At 39.6% G+C, this 18102-nt stretch overlaps 1 protein-coding gene across 3 annotated transcripts in view; it reads left to right on the top strand.

Annotated features, from left to right (window-relative positions):
• HMG20A (high mobility group 20A) overlaps positions 1-17755 on the top strand; it is a 77416-nt gene extending 59661 nt beyond the window's left edge. For 2 of the 3 annotated variants that reach the window (XM_038581056.1, XM_038581055.1), the window contains exons 5-10: positions 2458-2590; positions 3447-3478; positions 9934-10009; positions 10724-10939; positions 11617-11759; positions 15249-17755. In XM_038581056.1, coding sequence (XP_038436984.1) covers positions 2458-2590; positions 3447-3478; positions 9934-10009; positions 10724-10939; positions 11617-11753 — 594 coding nt within the window. In that variant the 3' untranslated portion in view covers positions 11754-11759; positions 15249-17755. The remainder of the gene's footprint in view (positions 1-2457; positions 2591-3446; positions 3479-9933; positions 10010-10723; positions 10940-11616; positions 11760-15248) is intronic. The other variant, XM_038581057.1, reaches the window with a different exon arrangement.
• The last annotated feature ends 347 nt before the right edge of the window (positions 17756-18102 follow it).

The raw sequence follows: 18102 nt of genomic DNA, 5'->3' as shown, positions 1-18102 counted from the left end.
GAATTAAGGACAAGATAGCCACAAATTGGTTGAAATGCCACAAAAGCCAAGCAATTGTAATGATTGTGAGAGTGGCTTGAGGTTAAAAGTTCCCAGAATTTGCAGCATCTACAAGATAGCTATATCTCGTTTATGTCTCCGACTCTTTAAAAAGGATTCCCAACAGACTAAAACCAAATTGAAAAATACTCTCGGGAATTAACTGAATTCAGAAAATTTGGAGGAGATTATATTAAGTTGCAACTTGAAGCTCTTTGTGGTGGCAAACAAGTAGAAAGCAGTGCGTATAGTTCCATTATTTCAGCTCTAATGTATAAAGGGATCCTGAGCTGTACATACTCTTTTCTTTTTAATTTCTTAATTTCAAAATTAGTACATGCTCATTGTTTAAAATTTTTTTAGATAATGCAGAAGTGCATAAAGAAAAAAAGCAAAAGTAACAGCAGTCCTCTCCAGAATTAACTAACCGCTGTTAGGTAGGTAGGGCAAGGGTTTTTGTGTTTTTGCTTTTAACTTTTTATTTTGAAAATTTTTCAATGTACAAAAAGTTATAAACAGAATAGTAAAAAGAACACCCAAATATCCTTTGCCTTTACCCATATTCACCTATAATTAACACATTTTACCCTACTTCTCCCATTCATATATGCTCTCACACTCTCCTGGGCAAGCTGCACGTGCAGATGCATACACTCATGCTCACACGCATGCACTCTCTCTCTCTCTCTCTCACCCACTGACGCACACATGCATGTATGCTCATGCTCTCTCACTGGCATATGCACTCATGCTCACGCATGCTCTCTCACTGACACACGTACCTACATACTCCTACTCATGTGCTTGCTCTCTCACACACACACTTTTTTTCGAAATCGTTTGAGGGTAAATTATATACTTCATGGTCCTTTACCCCTAATTTTTTTAGTGTATATTTCCTAAAAATAGGCATATTCTCTTACACAACTATAGTTTCGTCATCAACCTAATGATTTTATTTTAACACTGTAGTAATTAGTAGTCAGATCTCTGGATTCCTTTAATCTGGAATATTTCCACTGCCTTTCTTTGTCTCTTACGACATCAGTATTTTTTAAGAATGCAGTCCCTCTCTCTTCATCCACCTCCTTTTTGTTTCCTTCTAACCAAACATTCCTCATTTTGTACTTGTCTAATGTTTCCTTGTGATTAGATTGAGATATGCATTCTTAGAATACTGCATATATAGTGTTGTGTCCTTCTCCAGGTATCACATGTGCAGATGCACAATGTCCTTTTATTCCTCTTTGGTAATGTTAATTTTGCTAACTTGATAAGGTTTTTTTTTTTTAATTCTCCCTTATAATTAATAAGCAATCTGTGGAGAAACATTTTAAGAACATGCAAGTATGTTCCATATCAGATTTCCCCTTAGATGGAGCATCCTAATGGATGACTTTTGCTTGATCTAATTTTTACCATGAGGGTTGCAAAATGGTAATGTTCCAACTCCGGCCCTTCCAGCCCTCCCTCCATATTTACCAGTTGGTGCTTGGCCTTCTAATCTAAGCACTTTTTTCCTCCAAGGCCTCCCCCCCCCAATTTATGTATTTATTACTTATTTATTGTTGGTATGAACATATTAGTTTCTTTTTTCCCAATGGTTAATGATTTTATTACTCTATTTTAGTATTTGAGTACTTAAATTGTCCCAGATTTGGCCAGTTGGGTGTCCCTTTTGTCTGGCTCTTGAGAAAGACAAGGTTTTTAACATAGTATCTGGTTCTAGTTTGTGTCCATTTAAAAGCACTATTTTTATACTGTATTTCTTAAATGAGTTGATGAATGAAAAGGACAAGGCAGTAAACAAAATTATCCTGGTAGATCAATGACTTTGTTTAAATAATTAATAGCACAAAGTGTGTAGATATAGGCTCTCTCATAGTAGTGCATTTTAGGTCCATAGGATGAGGTCATTCCTTTTTATGTTCTTTATGCCTCTCGACTTTAGTGCTCTACTCTTCTGGCTCTTAAAAGGCCAATTGATGTATGAGATCATTCTCTTACAGTGGGTTAGGGATAGAGAAACAAAGTAATATTCCATCCTTTCTCCTGTGAAGACTGAGTGTGCCTATATGGTCTTCAGTCCTCTTGAGGACTCTAGTGGCCACGTGCAGATTAGAGGAATAACTGTAATACCTTCTTGTGAATATTTTATGAGAATGATCTCAATAGAACTTGTCTTCATTAAGTTAGAAAAGGCAATAAGTAGTCTAAAGAATCACAACCACCTATTTTCTTTACAAATGAGAGGTTGTATTTTATTCTATCCGTATGATTTCTTGATTCTCCCTTAAAGCTTCCCTTACAAACTTTCTTCCCACGTTCTAATTGTCCTCTATTTTCTTCAAGGAATTCACTGCTATTTTACCGAAACAACATCTGTTTCTGGAAGATAATTGCACATTTCTTTCCTAGCGCTACCTTGATGAAGCTGACCGAGATAAGGAGCGTTACATGAAGGAACTGGAGCAGTATCAGAAAACTGAAGCCTACAAGGTCTTCAGCAGGAAAACCCAGGACCGTCAGAAAGGAAAATCTCATAGGCAAGGTACCAGAACCAGAACAACACATTTTTGTAGTTTGTTGTGCATGATAGAGTGTCACAAAGCCTACTGTTAGAGAGATAAATATAAAAGATAAGTTTCCATCATTTCTCTATTATGCTACATTCACTTACAAATAACACCTTGGAAGTTTATTAAAATCACATTGCGCTCATTTTAATATTTCAGTTGGGTTTCCATATCCAGTATCAGTAATTTGACTTGTGTTCCAAGACCCTTTTTAGTTGCCTGTGCTTTTTTTCCTTCTAATTCTCAGTTTAGGCGTTTCTCTGCCTCTAAACAAGTCTGTCTACTCAACTACATACCTGCCTTTCTCAAACACCTTCATGCACCATTTGTACCAGCCCACAGTGAACATCCTTCTCTTCCATCCATTCACGTATTCCTGTACTCAAACAGTACATAGTGAGCACCTCCTGGAACACATCAAGTTTTCACCCAGGCATTAAGGATGCCCCAGTGAGCAAGAGAGACAGGACCTCAGTCTCTGTGGATCTTTGGTCCTCTGTTAAAATTGTTCATCACACCCTTCAAGTATTGCTTCAAGTTCCCTTTCTTCAGGGGACATTGACAAAGCAGCCCCAACCCACAGCTAGTCTGCCGTGCCTTAGCCATTGCATCTCCACAGTCGGACATCTCGCCTGCTAAACTATGATGTTGTGCAAACAGCCAGTGGCGTGCTCCTGTCTGCTCTCCCACTCTTCTCTCTTCAGAAGTAGGATCTACATCTGCTATTTCTCTTGTGTCAGACTAACTGTAGTGTAGCACAGTTGATTTGCTTGGGTTTTGTTATTGTTTTGTTCTTCAAATTAATGTTCTCTTACTCCTTCATATTTTTAGATGCAGCCCGGCAGGCCACTCATGATCATGAGGTAATTAGCTTTCTGTCTATGTATCATTTATCTATGTAGAATAATGTTGCTAGGGGTGCCTGGGTGGCTCCAAGAGTTAAGCATCTGCCTTCAGCTCAGATCATGATCTCCGGGTCCTGGTATTGAGTCCCAACTTAGGCTCCCTGCTCAGCAGGGAGTCTGCTTCTCCCTTTCTCCCTCTACCTCCTCCCCCATTCATTTTCTCTCTCTCTCTCCTCTCAAATAAATAAAATCTAAAAAAAATTTTTTGCTCTTTCATTTAAAAAAGAAATAGAATAGTGTTGCTGTTTGTCATATTATTGGACCATTTTTTAATGAATGACAGACTATTTCCTATCCCATAATTTAGATGGGGTGAGTTCCTTTGCTCAAAGATTCTTTTTTTTTTTTTTTTTTTTTTTTTGCTCAAAGATTCTTACTATATGACAGACACTTATCATGAGTCTGTCCTTGAACTATAGCCCCTATAGGGCTCCAGTCCTTTTTTGTGATTCAAGAATTTTATTGCCTTGACATGCTAAAGATGGCTGGAATTTGGAGTGAAGTATAGAAATGAAGACCAGCTGAAAGCCATAACTTGGTCATAGTGTGTCATAATCACTCTGACTTTCAGAAAGTTGTGATTTAGGGAATCCAATATAAAATGAACTATTCAGTGTCAGTGTCAGCCAAGCACAAGTGACAGTATCTTGGTTCCTAGCTCACTGGCATTTACTCGTTTCCTGGCCTTGTCCCCTCCATTTGGTTTAGCCTGTCATCCATAGGATTTAGGCCTGTGTGTCTTGGCTTTGCGGCAGAGAGCTTTAAGTATACATGTAGTCCAAGGTTCACATATGGTTATAAGAAAATAAAATATTTGGTAATTCTATGCTTTAAAATGCTCAGTGACTTTTCATCGCATACCAAATCCCGAGAAGTCTGAGTCTTCTGTAGTTGAGTCCAGATTCCCTTTCCAAACACCTTAACTCCCACATTTCCCACGTATATCTTATGTGCTTAAAAACCTTTACTGCTGCCTTCCACATGCCCCCTCCATTTCTGCCTCATGTTTGCACTCATATTCTTTCTTTCACAAAAACACTCTCATTCATTTTTTCCACCACCTCTCCCCTATCATCCCATTCCACCTCACAAAATTCTATCCGTCCATCCAGCCCTGTTGCAAGTTCCATTTCCTCCTTCAAGCTTTTCCTGTGTCCTCCAGCTTCCTTTAACCCTCAACAACTCTGTATATTTCGCATACATACTTAGCTGATATAGCTAAGGTGTTGAGGTTATTGAAGTGCTTCCGTCATTCACACTCTCGGATTATAATCTCTTTGAAGGATTATAGTTTCCATCTTGAACCGCCCCATACCACCTAGCATGATGCCCTTGCATTGGGAAGTCTTCCATAAATACTTATTTTTACACAAAACCCATTTGTTGAAATAACAGTGGAAAGTTACAAAAAAGAATTTTCTGATCTACTTTTGTGTGCATTTAGTTTTTTAAGAAATAATTTCTTCAAAATAATTATTTATCTTCAGTCTGTAATTTAGCTTTGGTGACCTTTAAAACATAGAGAAAACATTTAGATTCACAAAATAGATTGATTACAGTCCATGAATTAGAAGAAGCACAATAAAAGCATTTTATTCTTCAAATAGATTCTATGTAATGTTAGATCTATGACATCTCTGTGCTCTAATTAGGGTGAAATATTAAGATTTTTTAAATTTAAGAAATGTATGTATGCTTTATATGTAAAATTCTAATTGAATAGTATTTCAAGATTTCCATATTGACAGATATTTGTATAATTACTTATTTCTCCCTTTATTTGTCTGTGCCCTCCTACCAATATCATGAGATTTCCATACTTCTTTTTTCTCATATCAGGCATCCTTTATAATTTCTCTATCCTTAATGGTTACAAAAGAGAATTTGGACAATAGTCTAAAATAGTAGATCTCACACTTTCTAGTCAACAGCTAACTCCTTTCATCACTACAAATTTTGCTGGCCAAGTTATATGTGGCATTTTGTCTTCAGTAAGGTTGATAGTTTTAGTCAAGAAAGATTTAGTACATTTACTCAGTCACAGAAGCTGCTGCTGCTGCTATGAGAAATGAAGCTTTTTATTAAATGAGGCTTTTTATTTATTAAATGAAGCATCTTATTTTTATTTACATGATTTAGCATGGTATGAATTTCTGTGATTTACGAAAAGGAATAAGTCTCTATGTGATTTCCCTGTCTTAGGATTAGACCTATGTTAAATCAAAGGAAAACAAGGAGAGTAGATGGAGAGCCAGCAGTAGTTTCTCAACTGTGTATACAGTAGGCTTTGGAAATCTGTCTGTTGCTATGCCTACATCAAGATCAAGTTCTCTTAGCAAGGTTATTGACCCAAATAATGTCCTTCACTTTTATCAGTTTTTACTTTTTATTGAATATTATGCTTCCTAAACTAGGTACTTTCAAAACAATTGAAATAAGAAAAAAACTAGTTTGAGTTCTTAAACATAGTTACACAGTGATTTCCTTCTATATAAATTCTTAGCATAATGGTTCTGAAAAATAAGAAAGCTCTGTGAGTGAAAAGGAGCCACCAGGAAGCCCATGGAAAGGAGGAACTAAATCAAGCCTTAAAGATGCCCCAGGTTTTGTGAGGGACACCTTGAGGTGGGTGAAATGGCTTGAGCAGTTATGAGTAAGTTAATAAAAGAGCAAGTACCTTGCAAAGTGCCTAAAACATCATAGATTCTAAATACATGCTCATTTCCCTTTACTTATCCTATTAGGGGTAAAATGGTAAATGTAGTGGGACAGTCTTCCAGCTTATTTCAAAAATACTAAGAACTTCAGAAACTCTCTCAACCAGCCCCCCATCCCCCCATTTTACCGGTGAGAAAAGTGACTTGCCTAAGACAGGAAAGAACATCCCCAGAACCACTTACTGAATCAGAGGCAGAGTATAAGTGAAGGTCTCTGTACCCCAGGCTGGCGTTCTCGGCCCCACATACCAGGCCACATGAAACAAACTAGTGTTGAAAGTGTAAATGGGCCTGGTTACTGGGAACATCACCAAATTTGCCAGGTAAGACAAATTATTTCGTTTGCACACAGTAAAGAAACCTATTACATTCCTCACTGGAACTTGGATTCCTAAGACATTGTTACCATGGCAGATATGCACATGCCAGAGCTAGAGAAATTCTGACCTGAACGCTGCTGGCGTGTTTGGCATAGCAGTGGGGCACTCAGCCCAGTACATGGTATTAAGAGTGCTCCCTAAGGTAAAGTGTACTTCAGAGAAGCATGTCACATTCTATGAAATTCTGGCCCTGAACCTAGATCATAGCAAAATAGATTCAGTTGAAAAGAGCCTTTGTTCTCTTACCCTCCACTCAATATATAGAATGAAAAACCAAAGTGAAGAGCATTTTTGCTCCTCTCAGATCAAAAGCCAGCCCACAAGACACAGGGGTCAACTAGTGTTACACTCAAGAAAGTGTCTGCATCCCGTGTGAGGACTAAGATAGAAACAATAATTCTGTTTCTCCTTTAATTTATGAGAAATGACAAAATGACACTCAGCCTGAACAAATTAGACCCTTTCATTGAAGAGGTAATGAAATCCTTATGATTTTAATCCCTTGAGCGATCCTTGGAACAGCTTAAGTCTATCTGAGCCCCCAGGAGGATCCTCTCCATGCCGAGTAATGTACTCAGTAATGGGAGAGTGCTGATGGTTTTTATTACCACTCTTCCGTTAAGTAGAATCTCTGTTGACTTTCAGAGACTGAACCGTTTGATTTAATTGCTTTTGTGTTTCTTATTTTGCACTCTAAGAATCTGTACCAAGGGGCAGTGTGTTAATGCACCTATAAGGTGCTGTGCTCTGCGCTTATGTAAGTTAGCTTGGTTTGGGCCACTCTGGCAAAGAGAAGAAAAGAATTACCAGTGTGAGGAGAATCGGGGGCCTTGGAGAGGGCTCTTGGTACCATGGTAACGGGAGCCAAGCATCCATCCCTACCCATCTAAAAGTGGCAGATTATTTAGAACTGTGACTAGGTGACTGATCTCATATGAGCTTGTGCAGTTAAGCAGGAGACTGAACAAGGTAGAATGATAAGGTCATAAGGCTATACTAAGTCATTTGTGGACTTCTATCTGTTATACTTTGTTCATATTGAAATTGTATGTCATAAGTTTTCTGTTTTTCTATAGCAACCCAGTAACAGGGTTAAAGTATATGTAAGCCCTGCAGAGCCAAGAGAAAGCCACCCTGAAATATGTCTAGGATCCCTTCTGCAGCCAACTTTTCTTGCCCATACTTTGGTTCTCTTTGAAACCACAAGGAACTGGCCCAAAGTAGAGCTTTGCATGTTGAAATTGGGACTTTCACTGATAATTTTGTTGTTTATTTTTAAATTGCTCTGGGAAACATTGCTTGCCTTCTTTAAAAGATAAAAATCAAGTGCTCTGAAAATTTCTTCAGGTAAATACATAATTTTTCAGACTTAACATCTTAGATGGCTGTCTTGATCAGCTGCCATTGGCAGGCTGTTCACACAGCCCAGCCTCCTTTCAAGGCAGACGCCAATATGAAAATAGGAGCTTGGCCGTCGGAATCCCCTCATAGACTGTTAACTACTTAGCTTTCTCCTGGGCACCAGATCATATTTGTGTTAAAAGATAAAAGACTAGTGGTGGCAAGAGTAGGAAAGATATATTCCATCTCTGGCTTTAAACATATTTTTATAGGAATGCCTTTAGATATTTTTTCAATCTCCAGATTTCACTAATAATTTCTCAGTACTCATTTCCCACTGTCGTCCTTAGCATCTTTATATCATGCAAGATTTTAAATATTGTGCCAATATGCTCGTGATTTATATTCCTAATGCTTTCAACTTCAGATTCATTGGCAGCCAAAGCATCTTGAAATTGACTTTATTTTTAAGGGTCATTGTGGGATATATTTTGCAATAATTTTGTGAGACCTTATTTCTTAAATTTTATTTTTAAATTTACCAAATTGGTGAACTAATTTTAGGCTTTCTGTCTCACATAATTCTTTTGTCTCACATAATCCTTCACTTTTCCCATTTTTAGAGCCTACTTATTTCTGACTTCTTGATTTGTTTTGTTTTTCCCTGTGTTTGAAGAAAATCTAAAAGATCCCCAATTATAGACTGCCCCTCTAAGTAAGTGAAGTGATGGTACTGTTGGTACTGATAGAATGCGATTATTATTGCTCATGATTGACAGATCTCTGCTGAAAGTTCTTACTGTCTGTTCTGCAAATTTAGAATGGACAGTCCAATCTCAGCATTTTACATGCATAACCAACAGAAGCAACTGAAAAAACACCTAGCAATTCCCTTTCTCTATTCCTACTTAGCTACTTTAACAGCTATATACTGTTTACTGTTCAAAGCACAGAGCTGAAAAATGGCTTCCAAATTCTCCACTACGGAAATTTATGTAGGTTTTTTTTTTATTTTTTTTTTTTTTAAGGATTTTTATCTATGAAAGAGAGAGCTGGAGCATAAGGAGCAACAGAGAGAGTGAGACAGGCAGACTGCACATTGAGCACCAAGCCCAAAGCCGGGTTCTCTCTCAGGATCCTGAGATAATGACCTGAGCCAAAATCAGGAGCTGCATTCTCAATGGACTAAGCCACCCAGCTGCTCCTTTAAGAATTAACTGTTGTATAGAGTGCCTGGCTGGCTCAGTCAATGGAGCATGAGAGTCTTAATCTCAGGGTCATGAGTTTGAGACCCACATTAGGCTTAGTGATGACTAAAAAACAACAACAAAAAAAACTTGTTTGTGGAAACACTAACTTGAAAAGATATATGTACTCCTGTGTTTATTGCAACATTGTTTACAATAGCCAAAATACGGAAACAACCCAACTGTTCATTAGTAGATGAATGGATAGAAAAGATACACACACACATGCATATACAGTGACATATTACTTAGCCATAAAAAATAATGAAGTTTTGCCATATGTGACAAGACGTATGCTCTGGAAGGTATTGTGCTAAGTAAAATAAGCCAGATAAATACCATATAATCTCATTTATATGTAGAATCTAAAAAAGAAAAAAGCAGAAACAGACCCATAAATAGAGTAAACTGGTGATTGCCAGAGGGGATGGGGGTAGGGGGATGGGCAAAATGGGTAAAGGGAAGTAGGAGGCACAATCTTCCAGTTATGGAATGAATAAGTCATAGGGATAAAAGATACAGCATGGGAATGTAGTCGGTGGTATTGTAATGGTATTGAATGGTGAGGGGTGATAGCTACCCTAGTGGTGAGCCCAGTGTAATATATAGACGTATGGAATCACTACATTGTACACCTGATACTAATGTAACATTGTTTGTCTACTCTACCTCAATAAGAGAGTAAAGGGGGAAAAAGAATTAACTGTTTTGTTACTCTTGATTCTCAGAAAGAAACAGAGGTAAAGGAACGGTCTGTTTTTGACATTCCTATATTTACAGAGGAATTCCTGAACCACAGCAAAGGTAATTGCCAAAGTGTCATTTTGTGTTTCTCAGGTTTGGGGGGGGTGGGGGGGTGAGATTTCATTCTCAGAGGGATTCATTGCTCAAAATTGGTGGTAGTGATATTCTTGACCCTAGGACTGTTCTGAAAGGAGAAAACTGTTTCTATTTCACTTTGTAGTAAAGGTAGCTACTCAAAAACTAGGGAAGGAAAGCAAGCCAGGCCAGTTTTGTCAAAGCTACTTTAATCTCTGGATCAAAGGGAGTAAATGTGCATCACTAATTCAGTTGCTTTCAGACTCTTAGCCTGAAACCCTTTGTACAAATGAAAGCTTACATGGGCATCCAGAATACAAAATAAGGAAGAGCAAAGCTGACCCCACTGCAGTAAAGATAGAGACCCGCAGCTGTGCTCGCTCCGTCTCCCAGGGTCCGCCTGTGAAGCCCCTCAGGCTTCTCCCCGCGCGGTTTTAAAAACAAAATAAACAAATACCAAGAATTGCAACTGTTCCTTGCAATCTTAAGTAGGAATATGACCAGCTTTAAGAATTAAAATAGCTCTGGGGAACCAGGCATTTTATTGCTGAAATTGCTATCTGGAAGGCTGTAATGAGAATAGGGAGATGCGGTGGGGTAGCTAATTAGACAGCTAAGCAGAACTTCCTTGCACGCGCCTTTGGGACTCTCGGAGACTCCCGGCGCTACATGTATCGTGTGCGGGGGGGGTGTCCCCAGCTCGGGAGGCCGAGCTCCGCCAGCTCCGGAAATCCAACATGGAGTTTGAGGAGAGGAATGCAGCCCTGCAAAAGCACGTGGAGAGCATGCGCACAGCCGTGGAGAAGCTGGAGGTGGACGTGATCCAGGAGCGGAGCCGCAACACCGTCTTGCAACAGCACCTGGAGACCTTGCGGCAGGTGTTGACCAGCAGCTTTGCCAGCATGCCCTTGCCTGGTAATGTCACCCTCACATGAGTGAGCATTCGGTGCTGGGGAAAGGAGCAGGTGCTGTCTTGTGTCGCTCGGGATTAGTGGGGTGAGGCTGAAGTCTCCCCACCAAGAGGAAAATCAATAAAATAAGGGTTTTCTTTCCTCAGAGGTTTCTGTGGGTCTTCGAATAGTATCTCGGTATTGGTTACAATCATCCAAATTTTCAGGCTCTCTGATCATTTAAATTTTTCTCTAATTATATTTTAATATAATTTACTTATCTTTCTCTTAAGTTAATTTGATATTCAGAATGGTAGAAACTGAGTAATAAATCCTGAGTAGAGCATTTTTCTTATATATGTTTGATAGCTTTATAATTTTGTTTTAAAAGGAAGGAAGAGGAAAACAGACACTGGTATTTTTTATATCCTCTCTCATGTTAAGGATAATCACAGCATCTCTAACTTTTTGTTATATGCAGCTACTCATATATACTGTAGAACAGTTATATAGCCCATCTTTTTATTCAGGATATGTGGATTAATTTCATTTCTTTGAGGTCTAAAAGTCTCTCTTCTGAAATGAAAATCTTATCTGTGGAACAGACCACATTAGAGTGGTTTACTCTGGAGTCACTTAAGTGTGCTTTGGTCGAACTGAAGAGGGAGGATTTTCTTACTTTCTCTCCTTATCTCACTTCAGGAAGTGGAGAGACACCTACGGTGGACACCATTGACTCATATATGAACAGACTGCACAGTATTATTTTAGCTAATCCCCAAGACAATGAAAATTTCATAGCTACAGTTCGAGAAGTTGTGAACAGGCTTGATCGTTAGGGAATGGTGAGTGTTCACTGATGCAATATGTATGTGCCAACACATCATCAAAAATTAGAAGACAGTAGACTTTCTCAATGCTACTAAAACCCTGGCATTACATCAAGTAAATGAGTTGGAGGCTTGATTAAAATTACTTTTACATGGTTACTAAATGTAGTAAATAATGTTAGAAAAGACTTCTTTCTAATGCATGCCTCAGCATGGTTTAATGGAAAGAGCATGATTTTTTTGTGGTTGAACCTCCATTCCAGCATTGTTAGCTATTAGCTGTATTCTCCAGGGTTAGTTTCCCAAAGGGTTTTCAAGAGTGAATGAGGGAGCAGTGGGGTGGCTCAGTGGTTGAGCGCCTGCCTTTGGCTCAGGTCGTGATCCTGGGGTCCTGGGATCGAGTCCCATATCAGGCTCTCTGCAGGGAGCTTGCTTCTCCCTCTGCCTGTGTCTCTACTTCTCTCTGTGTCTCCCATGAATAAATAAAATCTTAAAAAAAAAAAAAAATGGAAGAGTGGATGAGAAGTTTAGGGAAATCACCCCCAAAACAGCACTTAGAACAAAATAAATATCACTTAATTGTTAAGCTTCCTTTTCCCTGGAAAATACTAATGATAACTTACAACAGCAGTCACTGAGACATTGTATGTATCTAAACCTACGGAAGTAAGAAGCTTTTCATTCAGCACTCAATATCAGAGCAACTATTGTATGTTAAATGTTAATGTGGACTATCCTTACAGTGAAACAGCTATTGCCCTATTTAAAGAGATTAAGACTTTTAAAAAGGGGGTGGTGGGGGCACCTGGCTGGGTCAGTCAGAAGAACATACAGCTCTTGATCTTAGGGTTGTGAGTTCCAGCCCCACGTTGGTTTACTTAAATAAAATAAAAAATAAAAAGACTTTAAACCGATTTTAAAAATAAACTCTCAGTAAGCAAAAAAGAGAGGAGCGAGAAAATAAGCCTTCTAAAATAAATTCAACAAATGACTAGTAGTACATGTCATATCCTCATAGAATAGGAAGAAAGTACATTTCCAGAAAGTCTCTGCCCATAGAAATTTTTTTTTTAATTTTTTTTTTAATTTTTTTTTATTTATTTATTTATGATAGTCACAGAGAGAGAAAGAGAGAGAGGCAGAGACATAGGCAGAGGGAGAAGCAGGCTCCATGCACCGGGAGCCCGATGTGGGATTCGATCCCGGGTCTCCAGGATCGCGCCCTGGGCCAAAGGCAGGCGCCATACCGCTGCGCCACCCGGGGATCCCAGAAATTTTTTAATACTAATAGTCATCAAGTGTCATTTCTTAAATAGAATTCGTATGTGTTCACTTAAATTCCTAGAGCTAGGGTGCCCTGTAATGTGCCATATCCCACCAAATTGGCAACCCTTCGTCTTTAGGTCAATGCCAGCACACTGTGGAAATCCTAGCACCGTATGGTGAGGGTGGAAAAACAAAAGTAGACAACAGGATATGCTCCTTACAGTGGCTAGTCGTGGGTTTGAATATTTATTTGTCCTGCAGGTACACGAGCACACTCATAAACATACTCATATTCTAGCATGTAAAGCAAAATGTATGAGAATAAATAAAACCCATGATTCTTTGTGTAAGGAGGCAACATCTGCTAGCAGAGACAAAAGCAATAGTGTCTGTCCTTCTTGGCCATGCCACCGGATGGTAACTCTGCAAGACCATTCACCATACTTGAGCCTCAGCCATGTTCTGATGGGGAAAGGATTACTGTCCTTCTAGTGGGTAGCCAGATGGAACAGACCATACTTCTAAGAGATGGCTGGACTCCCTACAGAATAAAGAAGTGGCATTACTACTGCTGTTTATGAAGGGAACAGCTTGTAAATCTAGGCCTGGAATTTTCAGGAGCTCATCATCCTTCTCATTTTCACACAGTGTTTTCAATTAGCACTCTTGTAGGCTTGAAAAGAGAGAACGGGGAAAACCTGTGGAAGATTGTGAAAAAATACAGTAATTGATAACATGGTGTCTCCTCACGTAGGTATAAGGCAGTTACTGCAAGTTTTGAGCCCAAAATGGTTTTCTATTTTGAGCATTTTGCCAGTAAAACTCTCCCAAAGCTTTACCTATCTCAGGATGTGAACTGTAGTATCAGCTTTCAGAAGTGTCTTCCAAAACCTAAAATGTTACCATCATCCTTGATTTTAACCTACATTTTGCTGCTCAAAAATAAATACCTGAATTTGGAACAATTTTATTACTACAGATTCTTAGAATCTTAGCCATCCAGACGTAACTAAAAGTAGATAGTTCCCCACACCCCTCAAAACTGTCAAATGAAACAGTTATAAAGACTGTGATTAATACTAGGTTGGCCTCATTATACAAATATGTACAGACAGCTAGGCCTGACGTCCCAACATTCGTGGTGCAATTAATTACTCTGACGTGAGCTTGGCAAAGGTTTCATCCACTGTCAGGAGCCAATGAGTGAAGGAAAGCCGGTGTTCTACAGTTTTAGGAGCATATTAGAGCTGGAAGGGAACTTTAGAAATCCCAACATTGTACATAGGGAAGAAACTGGGTCCCAAAGAAGTGAAATTTCTTACCCAAAAAATACGTAGATGAATACAGACTCTAGAACAAATATGCCTAAATTCTGGTTCAGGGGGGTTTCTAAAACATTTCTGTAAGGAGGGACCGAGTGTAAGGAGAAAGCACTGAAAATCTTTGGAAGGTGAGCATTGAGATAAATAGAAAACCTTACAATCCAATAATTATAACGTTATAAAATTTTGGTCAGCCCGTTTAGAAAGCATTTTTTCTTTTGGACATGCAATGAAAGACTTGCCCTACCTGTCACCTTTCTCTGTATCTGACTGATACCTAGTTAAAGAGTGGGGCTGGAAGGAAACCATGGGGGCAGTGTCACATTGAGAGGTGACCATGTTACATAAACTGTCAAAATCCATATGTTGCTTGATTTCACTTTAACCAAATGAAAAATATTTGGCTCTTTGAGGAATTGGAAAATTTTTAAAAACCCTCTCTTGTGCGATTACGTTTTTAGCAATGTAAGAAAATTTATTGATCCTGTGCACACAATACATTTCTATATACATGCCAAGATTCTGAGATTTATACTCGAAGAAAAGTGGTTTTGATTGATCATACATTCTTTGGACTAAAGTGGAGTACTAATTTTCCATCATCAGATTTGGCCCTGATAGTTGCTTTTCCGTGTTCAGCTGACGATTTTCCTACCTCCCCTACCTCCCCATTGTTGCTGAACTGGAGCTGGGCCATGTTGCTGGTTGAAATGTTATCTGAAACATCTCAGCGAGCTTGTCTGCTTGCAGCTTTAGGAGCTCTTTTCTTTACACCCACCGTGCTCCTCACCGTAACCCTACCGGAAATAGAAGAGTTTTTTTGTTTTTGTTTGTTTTCAACTCATAGCCCTACCCTTTCTGATCAGTGCTTACTTTTTTGGTATCTCCATTGTTTTTCTCGCTCCCAATCCTGCAGGTCTTAGAGCTCCGTGATGTTCTGTAAGTGGTTTTACTTGTGAGGAATGAGAAGCCATCCGTGGAAATTTGAACTGAGTGGAGAAAGAGAGGGGGTACAGATTGCTGTGCTTGGGAAAGGACTGTCAGTTAGGAGTTCAATGCCTTCACCCTGGGAAGCCGTAGGAGAGAGCAGCTAGAGGACCATGGATACAAACTTCCTGTGGAACCGTCCCTGTGCAGCTTTGGAAGCGTACAGCTACTCTCCCGGGTCTTCAGTTTCCTGTCACCCGCATTTCTTTCTGATAAAGTGGGTCTGCCACAAATTCCGCCCACCGGGCCGCCCTGACACTGACATCTCCTGCAGCAGAAGGGAAGCCTTCTCATTGCTCCGCTCCACATGGGACCCTTTTATCATGGCTCCAGTTTTCTTACCTAGCTGTCACTTTTTTTCTTAAAACCTTTTGGGGGTGATTTTTTTTTTTTCTTTCCTTCACCCCCACCAAGTTCGACATCTCCATTTTCTGACCTCTGGGCTCTGTTGTGCAGCAGGGCTCTGAAGGAGAGCTTCTTTCATTGGACAGGCCCAGGCTTCTCCCATCATTGTCCTGCTGTGACTCCAAAGAAAGGAGCTTCTTGTTGACAGTGTCCTGTGGAGCAAGGCTGTGTTTCCTACCCTACACGGTGCGCAGTGGGTGCCGGCCCTCACTGAGGCTTTGTGATTGCTGCCCTGAAGGAGAATGCTCTTTCCTTCCCCCTTGCTACTGCCTGCTGTTTCCTAAGCATTGCTCCTGCACAGACACCATGTCCCAGCCCCAGCAAGGCTCTTCTGTTCCCATCTGTTGGCAATGTCTTGTGGAGCATTTTTGCTAAGGAAAAGGTCATTGGTAAACAGGAAAGAATGGGAAAAGTAGCTTCTCATTTGGCATTGAAGAGAAAAAAAAAAAACCCAAAGTTTATCATGAGTGGGAACTGAGGGAATCCTTGTCTGCTTGAGGTATACTGATGCAGGGATAGGGATAGGGAGAAACGTTCAAAATCGTCTCTTGAGCTGACAAACAAGGGCATGGAGGAGTTTGTCTTCGTCCTCCCTCTGTAGTCATCACCGCAAAATCGATGTCGAAAGGACAGGCTTCCCTTCCTTTTCTCCTCTTAGGAAGTGATATTTTTTAACACCGAAAGGGAAGAAATGTTTCTGATTCTCACCTCAGGGTTTTGTTTTCTTTTGTTTTGATGCTCTAGAGCACAAGGCTGACAGTTGCAGCTGAGATCTTTGGAACCAAAGTGGGGCCTGCTGAGCCCATTGTCTAGGCACCACGCCACGGAGGCAGGTGGAAGTGTGTCCCCTCACAATCTGCTCATGAGCCAGGGTACAAGCCAGAAACCCCCGTCGTGTTGCTGCACCGTCCTGTCTTCCCAGCATCTCCTTACCTGATTTCTTTATTAGCCCAAAGGAAATAAAATAACAACAAACAACCCTTTTAAAAAATGTTATGTGAGCACATGTCAAGTTTCCATGCACTGAAGCCCACACACCACTGCCTGGCAACTTCTTAGAATAGGAGCCCATCATTATCTGTCGCCATAAGCCTGGCCTGCTTTGTTCTGTATTTTCCTGTTTTCCTGCCCTCACCTGCTGTTCCTGTCACTTCGCTCAGACTCCTTGCCTGCTCAGTCCAAGCTAGAACACCCTGTGTGTGGCAGAAGGACAGCCAAGCCAGTTCTGGAAGTTTGTATCCACTGTCTGCCAGACACTTTGTCTCCCTCTTCTTTCCTCCTGATATCCTTTGTGTCGGTTTTGTGCACCTTTGTTAGCAGTGCTGTTGACCAAGAAAGGCTGTAACTTGGTCCAGAGGTTGTCATTCTCCAGACTCTAGCTGGTCCATCTGACACTGACGTGAAACATTTGCGTATTCAGGAAAGCCCAAGATCTAGCAAGAGGCTACAATCTAAAACCATTTTCACAAAATAACACAGCCTACTTTTGAGATACTACCTCTCCCAGTAGCTGCACACCTGACTCTGGTGGCTGGGATTTAGCTGCCACAAAACTGTCACATTCTGTAAAGCAGGTCTGTGTTGCTCAACCAGGAGGTGGTAAGTGAGGTTACAGGCTAACACTGTACCTAATTCATGTTTCCCAGTAAACTTGTAGATATTCCTGCACACTTAACAGATTTGTCTCAAGAAATAAATTGTTGCCTATTCAGTGTTACAGATTTCTTTTTTTTTTTTTTTCTTTCATTAAAACACAAGCAGCAGCTGAGGAAAGTAAGACAAAGTGTTTTATTTCTGACATTAAATTTTAAGAAAACAATTTGTGTGTATGTGTTTGGAACTGTTGAAATGCCAAGTTTTCTGTACAAGTGTTTTTTGTAATTAAACTTTTAGATTTTCTTTGTTTTTGAAGAAGTTGATATGCTTGCTTGACACTTGCCTCATTAAAACTTTTCTATGTTGAATCCACCTCATTCAATTTTCCCTGCATTGTAATAAAAAAAAGTCCTACCTCTGCCTTTTCATCTTAAAGACTTTGTCAACTCTACATTAATCATCAAGACTGTAATGCTTTTAAAACAGTAACACATTCATTTTACTAATTGCTTATTCAAAATGTGTCTCAGCCTGTTTGAGAGTTCAACTCTTTTAATGTATGTTATAACAATACAGTGAGTTGTAATTCATTTTAATGTAGCAGTAGTATTCTGGAAGCAACTTGAAAGAAGTCTGATGTTCTTCCTTTTGACAGAGGAAATTAGATGTCCTTAGATGCTTGCTTTTATTTTTATTTTTTTTCTTTTTAGGAGATGCTTGCTTTTATAAATAACCACTATTTAACCAATCAAAATCATTTTTAAAGGAAATCAGTGACCTAT

Source organism: Canis lupus, chromosome 30, assembly GCF_011100685.1.
Source record: "Canis lupus familiaris isolate Mischka breed German Shepherd chromosome 30, alternate assembly UU_Cfam_GSD_1.0, whole genome shotgun sequence".
Taxonomy (NCBI): Eukaryota; Metazoa; Chordata; class Mammalia; order Carnivora; family Canidae; genus Canis; species Canis lupus.
Note: the sequence above shows the minus strand (reverse complement) of the source record. Positions and strands in the feature narration are given on the sequence as shown.